Raw genomic sequence first — 10230 nt, 5'->3', positions numbered from 1 at the left:
TTTCCCTAGATGCTGGCTTGTTCTTATTCCTAGGCTGCTCTTTTGGATAAATATAATCTACCCGCTTCCTACTTACTGTGCCTGTCCCACTCCAGTCTGGCCCCTTGTTTAGCTTCCTTCCTCCAGAATTTAGTGTGGGCAAAACACTTCACCTGTTTGGCCATTTTAAAAAAGACTTTGTCTGGAAGCTTTAAAAGTAATGCCAGGAGTGATACCTGACATGGGAAATGTCACACCCCCACCCCCCTCCATATGGTGGGTTTTTTAGAGAATGAGCGAAAGTTTACAATCCAAACTTTGGGCTGCCGTAACAACAGATGAGCCTACCATCTCTATCTGTTTTCCTAAAATCAAAGCCTGGATTAAATTAACTGGCTCTGCCCATGTGATGCCACCATGGAGGTAGATACTAGAGCTTCTTAAAGTAACCATTAACCAATTAGAAATATTCTCAAGTGTAAAAGAGTACTTTGTGCAGCTAATTTAAAATTTCCCAGCCTGTGTGGCTTAACACAGGATTACATCAAAATTCTTCTTGGATCTTTATGCCATCACAGAGATGCTAAACATTAAACAACTTTCAGTCTGAGAAGATAGTTAACTTTAGTGTATATGTAAATATTTTTATTGTAGTATTTTCATTATGTATCAATTGGCATTCATAGAAGAGACATGCTCATGGTTATATGAGATGGTTGAGTAGGTTTACGATCATCTGTAAAGCTGCTGGCCTCTCTTGACTTCAGTCACAAGAAGTTCAGTGCTTAAATTTAGCAAGAGGCTTAGCAGTTCCAGCTGGAAGGTTGACTTTTGTTCTTAAAAAGTCTCCCTTTACCTTTTTGGTGCTCTAGGACAAAAAGAATTTTATTTTTTTTTCTGTCGGGGAGGAGAGTTTATCAGAGTATGTGGTATAGAGTAGCTGATTTTGATTAGGTGTTCTTAATTCATGAGAAATTTCAGTTTGCAGTTTACTTGACCAATGCAAAGCATGTCAATCAGTTTGAAAGTCTTCCATGTGCAGACCAGGCAAGTTAGAGTGCACTACTACAGCACTTTACATTTCCTAATTATTTTGTGATGTCTTTCCTCTGACCTCCTTTTGTGAACAAGCCCTCAAACTAGAAATTCTAGTAGTATCAGCCCCAGAGCAGTCTTCAAAGGAGTATGAGTAATTCTGTTAAAAAGAGCTTTTCTCCAGTTGCTGGCACTTCCTTCAAATTAATTTGATTGTTTTTTCTATGTTTTAATAAAGTTCATTTTTATTTCATATTAACAGAGCCTTCCCTTGATATGTGCAAAAGTGTGCAGCATCTTGAATTTATAGTAATCTTAATTGAAGGAAATTACATATTCTGGTACTCTGCAATTAAGATTATACTTTTAAACTAGACATTAGTACGAGATAGTACAGAGACTCTTCTGTCTATAAAACACCGCAAAAATCTACTGAAGGCAGCGATTTCTGAATAGTTGACGTGAAAATACAAAGAGCAGGGCAGAAAAAGGAGAGAATGGAAAGCTAAACAAAATTATTTAGGTAGTTCATGGACTTAATGCAGTGGTCTTCCCTAAGAAATGTTTAAGTTGAAGTCTAATACTTACTTACATTTATGGTGTTATAAATATATGCTTGTTGCTGGTTCTTTCTACTCTGTAATAGGGCAAGTGATTGACATGGTAGAATTAGACATTGTAGCAAATAATTAGGTTAAAAATACCAGTTTTAATATCTTCTTTGTTGGCTTGAGGTTGTGAAACTGTTTGGATTTTCAGGGAAATTGGCAACACTGTAGGACTGCATACAGTATTGAAAACCTAATTGCTGAAGTATTCTGTCCTAGCCTTTGATTCACAGTGTTTCTTATCTTTAACTCAGGAAATACCATGATAAATTTGCAGTCTGAGGTTAGTACCTAGTCTTTAATTGCAGCCAAATTCATTCCAAATGAGTTAATTTTTTTTTTCTTTTTTTCTTTGACTTAAAAGGTAATCACTTTATCAAATTCTTTGCCCCTTGGTGTGGTCATTGCAAGGCTTTGGCCCCAACCTGGGAACAGCTGGCTCAAGCCTTTGAGCACTCGGAAACTGTCAAGATTGGCAAGGTAGGTGAAGTGCTCTTAGTCTGAAAATGTTTTGTGTGAGGGAATGTTTCATCCAAGTGTCATGCTTTTTGTGCTGTGATTTGCAAATAACAATTCTTTTGTTTGTCACCTTTTAAATCCTTTTATAGTCATAGTTTCTATTTTAATTTTTGGATTTTTTTTTTATCTCACACATTCACAGTTGATGGGACTGCCTCGTTTTAAGCAAGGACTTGTTAGAAACACAGCAAGCTCCCTGTGTTTCAGAGAGAGCTGGGAGTAAGTCTAAAACTTTAGACGCAGAGAATAATATTTTGAAATTTGTTTTTTTATTATGCGTCCCCTTTGTCAGAAGTTCATAGACTTCAGTATTTATTTTGAGTGGGAAAGTGACTTCTAATTTGTTCTTTACAGCATTGAATTCCTTAACGAGCTTTAGACCTACAGGGCTTCTTCTGATGAATTATTTCTTGGGGGTTTTTTGTTTTGTTTTGTTTTTTCCTCTTTACCCCCATAGAACTTTCTAAAGTTTTCAGGGGGTCTTCCACCTTAAAAACTGATATCTTGTCCTGCTTTACTATTTCCCTTAGGGTTGATAACCAGGTTCTGTGGTGTATTTACCATGGGAGCTTGTTACTTGTACGTGGAGTGACTTCTGTGCAGAGGTATGGAGGTGGTCTGGCAATTGCAGTTACTGGCTTTATTTGCTGACCCATACCTAAGTCCAGGTGGCTCATGATGTGAATTCCTCTATATTTGCCAATGGTGGAAAACTGACTGAGCTCAACTTCCATGTCCTTAAGCTTTCAGATTGGTTCCACTGATCTGAAAGACTGCATAACAGCTAGCAGTGGTGTTAGTCCTGCAGAGGGACAAAACCCCAGCTGTCTCCCCTGCCTCTGCCCTCATAGCACTTTCAGCTGTTACTAGGGGTGATGAGCTTGACTTATTTTTTTGTTTTTAAATTATTTTTATTTCTAATGCTTTTGAAAAATCTGCTAATTCAGGTGTGCTGTAGATGTACAGAGCAGGTCAGGATGGCTGAACTTTAGAGAAGACATATATATATATATATATACACACACACATATATAAAATTTTGAGACTTGGTGGATATAAAATTAGATTCCCTCTGAGAATAAAATATCTGAGGCTGTTGCAGCTTTGATGCTGGTTTACTTTTTTGAGAACCTTGCTTGATGTCTGATAAAATCTTTGCTTAGCTTAAGTATCTTCTGGAAGTTGCTATTCTCTGATACTCAGAGAAAAATAAACAAAAATTTCCAAAATTTCTGTTTCATGCAGTTGTCTGTTATGTTTGCATTTACTGTTGCTGATAGTTGCTATTTAATAAAGCCACTAAGATTTGTCTTGATGCCTAGTGAATTTTAAATAACTGTATACCTTGTGAAACTACTTGAAACATGTCTTGGCTTGGATTATAAGTCTGTAAGCAAACAGGAAGCACAACTGTTTCTAAGAAGGTTGAACGATGACCTTCATTTAATCTGGGGGAATAGTGTCTTAACAATGATACCTACTGGAGGATGCTGTTTAATCTCTAGAATTGATCTTCAGTGATCTGGAGCAAAGTGTTTCTAATGTAAAATTAAAAATCCAAGTGCTGTGTTGAACAAAGGCTCTGATGCTTAAATTACCTTTTTTTTCTGCTTCAAAAAAGATTATAAACTGGTAACTTTACAGATTGGTTTATGACATGTTAGAATTGAATGTTGCTATGCACTTGGAACTTCCCTTGGAATAAAGTAAACTTGCTAGCTGTTGACATGTCTTCTGAAGTCTTTAAAGAGCAGTCTTTTAAAAATAGATGAGCCAATATATCTTCACTTTAAAGCTCTCTCACATTAGTGTTTTGTGTCTTATTATCCATGCAGTGATTTTATTCGCTGCGAATATCAAGTACTATTTAATTGAAATATTTAATTATGTCCTCATTGTTCTTTCTAACTACTACTACTTCATTCTGTCCGTACCTCCCTACCCAATCCCTCCTTAAAAAAAAAAAAAAAAAATCGAACCCCCCCGCCCCCCCTCCCCCACAATTATCCAGTTATACAAACAAATCACTGTTTGGCTGGCAGACATAATCATTCGCAAGACAGTACTTGGTACTGAGTTTTGCCAAGCTATGTATTGCTTGTTCCTGTAGTGTTCTGAGATTTTAAACGTAAAGGAAGCTATGATGCTTGTTGTATGTTTATTCTATGCACTGAATGGTTTATATTTTTTTTCAAAATGTAGGTTGACTGTACCCAGCATTATGAAGTCTGCTCTGAAACCCAAGTTCGTGGCTATCCCACACTCCTCTGGTTTAGGAATGGTGAAAAGGTGAGTCTGCAAACTCAGGAAAAGATCAGACCATTTCTTTCTGAATAGTACTTGGACTATGCTTGCATCCTGGGGAAAAAAGATCAAGTGAGCATATACGAAAGTCTGCTTGTGAGAGAAAAAATGTTGGAGGTTCCGTCGGACACTGGAAGAGGTATACTTTGTCCACAGCTAAAAATTATGAGGTTTTTTTGCTCTTTGTGCTCTGCAAATAAACTGGTATGATGTTCATAAATCTGTGAATAGTATCTCCAGTTATGCTACTGTGTGAGAGAATTCTGGGTTTACTTTATCTTAATACTTTACCTCCTATGGAACATAAAAACATAGATGAAATAGAAATAATAAAAAAGTCCATAATTTTCACAATGTGTATCAAAAAGTTCTCATCTGTAAGTGGTGCCTACCTGCTGAGTGATGCCTGAACAATGCAAATTTTCCTTCTTATAAATCTGAACACTTCATATGACACTGAGCGAGAGTCCTGTGGGCCCAGTTGACATTTTTCCTTGTAGCAATTCAAAGAATCACAATATTCTGAAGTTATGGGGAAGTAAAGTATTTCTAAATACCATGTAGATGAACAGCAGCAAATAAACATATTATAAATAGTAGTGATACTTATCATATGTTTCATACTTTGAAGATAAATTAATTGTAATAAATGGATATTAAAAATAGGTCTGCAAGCAGAGAACCAGGACTCCTCTTTCAGCTCTTACCCACCAAGTTTTAGGGGGTTTTGGGGTTTTGCCCCATTTGCCTTACATTCCTTTTTGAACATTTACAGTATCAGAGATGTAAGTTTTGCTCCTCAGTCCAGTGTACTAGCTGTTGCTTGTGGCAGTTTTTTGGCACTCTCAAGAGAAAGTGGCCGTAAGTGTAAGTGCATTTGATGTTTGGTATAAGCACCTCTATAAGATCAGACACTCCAGGGAATTTAAATGAAGCAGCACGTGGATTTTTGAATCCCAGCCTGATTCACGCAGGAAATACACAGCCTTTTTACTGTGCAAACAGCGGTACCTGGCACATATCAGAAGCAGAACTGGAAGCTGAGGGAGTCCTCCTGTCAAGCATGGTGGCATGGCCAAGATTAGAGGTGTTTTCAGTTAATTAAACTTTTGTCTCTGTGCCTTGAGTCTGCAGAACGGGAATTGTTCTCCTGTTTCTCCAGAATGGTTTTCCACCTGCTTTGTTTTTATTTTTCAGATAGCTACAGAAGGTGAGATACCTTGCCAGGACTGTACTATCTTGATCTAGAAAAGTTAGCTGTGGTTTTTCTTGACAAGCCAGATCAATTATTTTTTTTTTTTTTTGACCCTTTGTAATTCTTGAAGTTTGAGTTGCTTGGAGTTATTTGAATCAAGAGTGTGGTGAAAGAAAAAATCAGATCACTGCTATTATATTTGGTAAAGCTGAATCTCAGCTATTAGCCTGGAGAATATATTTCTGTTGACTTCAAACTGGCTTTTCTCCATTGGCCATGTGGTATTCCCTGGTGGTGTACTGCCACCAAAATCACATGTTCCTTCACGGGCTGATACAATATGTTTTAAAAAAACCCACAAAACAACCCCAACAACTTTGCAATAATCTGACCCAGAAATTCCTGGAAATCTCTCTCTGGCTGCTTTTATACTGTTCAGTAAGGTGGGAGAGGAGAATTGCTTCAGCCATCCAGCCTTGCTCTCTGTACCATAATCCCCTTTGTCATAACTGAAGTCTGGCATCACACCATCTCTCTTGGTTAGATGCAGCAGAAACCCTGGGAGGAATGAAAGGGCACTGACCCTGCCCTGCTGAAAGGGATACGTACAAGCAGGTACAGGCTTCTTACATCGTTTTAGATTAATTCCTTTGTGATTTAGACCCAGCGTGGGGAAAGTGGCTATAGTTAGATGTAACATTATCATGACAAAATAAGAAAAATGTGTAGAAAGAGTTCCAAAGATGTAGGAAATAGTTGAAGAGGTGTCTGTTCTTCCTTCCAATGTATGGAAGATTGTATGCTGTTTCTTGAAGAGCATTCCTCCTCTATGAGAGGCAATACATCTTGTAGTTCACACCTCAGGGGACCAAAACTCAAGAATTCTGTCTAAAAAGGGTATGTAGTGTCTGGAAGAGATAATCTATCTTTTGAACAGAGAAATTAGTACTGATTTTCGCAGAGAGCGCCAAGGGCAGTCACACAAGAGCTAGTTTGGAGATGGCCAACGGTGGATTTGAGACAAGAAACTGCTCAGAGGTGCTCCGATTCTTGTTCTCTAGAGTTGTGAAAGTACCTGAGCTATGGGGAAGCATCTAAGGCAAACTGTGGCTTCTCGAAGATCTAGCTGGTTGAGGGCTTTATGTGCAGGTTCAAAAATGTGACTTAACTTTCGTGAGAGTGGTGTTGTTGGAAATGCCCCGCAGCAGGGAACTGTTGTCTCTTGCTCCCAGGTGAACTTAGGTGCCCAGAGAGCATTGCCTTACTGTTTGGGTTTTCCGAGGATGTGTGATAAGTGTGTGGGCCAGAGAAGTGACTGTGTAGTCAGGTGACATGTGAGTCAAGTACTTCAGCCCTGTCAAAGCAGTGGATAGAGCTCTCATGGTAACAGAGACCAAACGGTGATGGGTATTTTGTTGTTCCTTGCAGTAGCTTTAGGTTAAAAAAAAAAACAAAACCAAAACCAAAACAAAACAAAACTTGAAAAAGCTGACTAGAGTGAGAGATGAAGGTCAAAGTGGAAAAGTTTCTAAAATTTGCTTCTACATTTCTAAACTGTTTTTCATTTCAAGGAAAATTTAGATCGTTCCTTTTTGGTACAGAAGAATCTATGGCAAATCCTGAAGAAGTGGAGTGAATGGAATGCCATGGAGAGGTTTAATGACTAGATAATCATATTTATTATGAATACGCTTGCTCTTGGCAGTCTTATGTTTTTCTGGTAATTATTTATCACAGAATCATAGAATGGTTTCGGTTGGAAGGGACCTTAAAGATCATCTAGTTCCAGCCTCCCTGCCATGGGCCGGGATACCTTCCACTAGACCACATTGCTCAGTTTTGCCAATTATTTGCTAATTATTTATTTGCTAGATTAACTGCATATACACACTTGCACAAACTATTTGATAATTGTAGGGTGACCAGTACAAAGGGAAGCGGGACTTCGATTCCTTAAAGGAATATGTGGATTCCCAACTACAGAGCTCTGGGAAAGAGCCACCAGCAGATAAACCCGCCGAAGCCCCGCAGCCACCTGCAGAACCCACGCGGGTTGAGGTAAGTGCTCCTGCACTCTGCAGTGATGTTAAAAGTGTTCAAACTGTTTCAGCAGCCTGTCTGAGTCTTCCATGTGTTTCTCTGCGATAACTTGACAGTATCTAGGTGTAAACTGTACCAAATACTTCCCTGGTCATTTTTTTTAGTAATTAATGAGTGGAATCAGACCATAAATACTAGTGACACTTTTACTAACCTGATGAATTGGAGAAGGAAAAAAAAAATCTGGCTCCTTTTTTGTGGTTGCAATAAGTTGTTTAGATAGAGTGGCATAAATGTGGTTCTTTTTGGTCTGCGGAACTGCTGGCACCTCGGTCTGTATAACAGCGTATTTCATCGCTATGGAGGTGAATGTTTCTTGCAAGATTCTCACTTGAACCCAGGACAACGGCACATGCTGCTAAGCCCCTAAGAAGAGCCCGGGTCATATACATATAGACTATCTGCAGAAACAACAAACAAGCAAAGATTACGAAGACTGATCTAAATGTGGCAAGGTAACATGTCCTGTGACAAGAAAACTCCTTGGGTTTGGAGGCTTATTCTAATCCTGGTTATAGGAGCTACAGGGGTTATGAATGTTGCCAAGGAATTAGCAGGAATAACTTTACCACCTTGCATAGTTGTACTTCATGTCATTTAGTTTTCTGTCTTTTTTTAACCACTTTGGCATTTCATCTACCATTTTTTTTTGTAGCCAAATGTAAAATCAGTCAGGTTGAGAAATTAGGGATGGTTTTCAAGCGTAGTTTTTCATGAAATGTGGAAAACCTGCTTATGCCTAGGAAATGAGGGATGGTGATTTACACTCCCTTGTGATGTAGAATGAACTTCTGTAATTAAGAAGCATCAATATTATTAATATAACTACAGTTTATATGCAGTTTCTCATAGGAGAATATTACCTTTCCCAGTTGTCTTTTCCAGCAGCATTACTCATCTTCCATAAAGTGGCTTACCAAACATTACAGACAACATAGATTTGAAATTTTCGTACCCTTCAAATTTTATTTATTTTTGTTTTTAAGTTGACCTCATATTTGGAAGATCCTAACAAGCTAGTATTAGTACAGTGCCAAAAGTAATTAGCTGTATTTCTGTTTTTCTAGAAATAACACAACCACGTGATGCAGATTCCCACTTACACCTTGCATGCACCAGCACACATACAAACGGGAAAGGATTGGGGGGGATTTTTTTGCCAAATAATAGTAGATGCAGTGTAGGACTCAACTTGTCTTTGCGACTTTACCTCACAGCTTTGGATGCCACCATTGCTTGGTCGCTCATCTTCAGACACCTTGGCTCTGGTTTTGTTTTCATGAATTTTGAAACAAGGGGCTCACCCACGTAGCCAGCAAACACTGACTGCATTTACCATCAGCAGCCCCCAGCTGGTACCACAGGCAGCAATGAGTTCTGACCCAAATTTGTGTCCCAGTGTTGAGCTCCTGTGTGGATTCCCCCATGTCTTACATGGGCCAAGTACTTGCCAGCCCTTTCACAGAACCTATACTTTTATGTCCATGAGACTTCTCTCCTGCCAGACACTGCTAAAATTACTCAAAAATGATCCAGATGGATTAAGGTAGAGTGACCAGCAGATGCTAAGGTTAGGTGATTGCATAAGATGTCTTTCATTAAGAAACCAAGCTAAAATTGAGCTATCTGATATTAAACTTACTTTTGCAGTTATATAGCTCACATTGCTATTCTGATAGTAATCTATAGATCTTTAAAATTTGTTTTACTGTGTGGATCATGGGGAAGATGTTATTTATGGGGTTTTCAGATTTGGTATCTTAGATTATAAATGATGTTTGGAACATCTATTTTAGATACCCATTTAGGAAATTCAGAATAGAAGAATACATATTTCCTGCTAATTTTTTCTTCATTTAATTATTTGTAATTATTAGCAAGTATAATTTCTAATTTCTAAATAATTCTTTAGAGGTAATACAACTTAATGAAATAATTCCATGAACTAACAGTTATACATTTAAAGGTACTGGATACTTTGTAATTTCAAGATTCTTTTTGGCTTCTCTTCACAAAACTCTTACTGGGTTTAAAGTTGAATTGGTAATACTGTCAGTTGCGCTCTTGGGTTTTGGGGTTTTTTTGCTTTCATTTGAATTTGAAGCTTTTATAGACATGAGACTTGTTTATTTTTAATCCTTCCCACCCTTAAGGGTCTTACACAAAAAACAAAGTTTGTTACAGTTCTGTGCTCTCATGTGAGACTGTCTGTAAGCAATGTGCTATCCTCCCATCACTCCCATGCCATTGCTCCTGATGTTATCAGGAGTGAAATTCTTCCTGGCATCCATGCAAGTATGATGTGGTGATGTCCTCTTGACAGGCAAATACGTGTTTCTGGTAACAGTTTCCCCTATATATGCAATGCAGGGATATAGCAGAGGGAGAATGGCTGTCAAGGCATCACTAGTATGCATTGAATACCTCACTAAACTCTCAGATGGCCATTACATGCGGATGTTCCTTTAAACATTTGCATCACAGTGTATT

At 38.2% G+C, this 10230-nt stretch overlaps 1 protein-coding gene across 1 annotated transcript in view; it reads left to right on the top strand.

The window, feature by feature from the left end:
* The window catches only part of TXNDC5 (thioredoxin domain containing 5 (endoplasmic reticulum)), a 20185-nt gene that overhangs the window by 4683 nt on the left and 5272 nt on the right, over nucleotides 1–10230 (top strand). Inside the window, exons 4-6 of the mRNA XM_009701858.1 lie at nucleotides 1987–2102; nucleotides 4344–4430; nucleotides 7558–7698. Of these exons, the coding sequence (XP_009700160.1) occupies nucleotides 1987–2102; nucleotides 4344–4430; nucleotides 7558–7698 (344 nt within the window). The remainder of the gene's footprint in view (nucleotides 1–1986; nucleotides 2103–4343; nucleotides 4431–7557; nucleotides 7699–10230) is intronic.

Source organism: Cariama cristata, unplaced genomic scaffold (genome assembly GCF_000690535.1).
Source record: "Cariama cristata isolate BGI_N322 unplaced genomic scaffold, ASM69053v1 scaffold39786, whole genome shotgun sequence".
Classification (NCBI taxonomy): Eukaryota; Metazoa; Chordata; class Aves; order Cariamiformes; family Cariamidae; genus Cariama; species Cariama cristata.
Note: the sequence above shows the minus strand (reverse complement) of the source record. Positions and strands in the feature narration are given on the sequence as shown.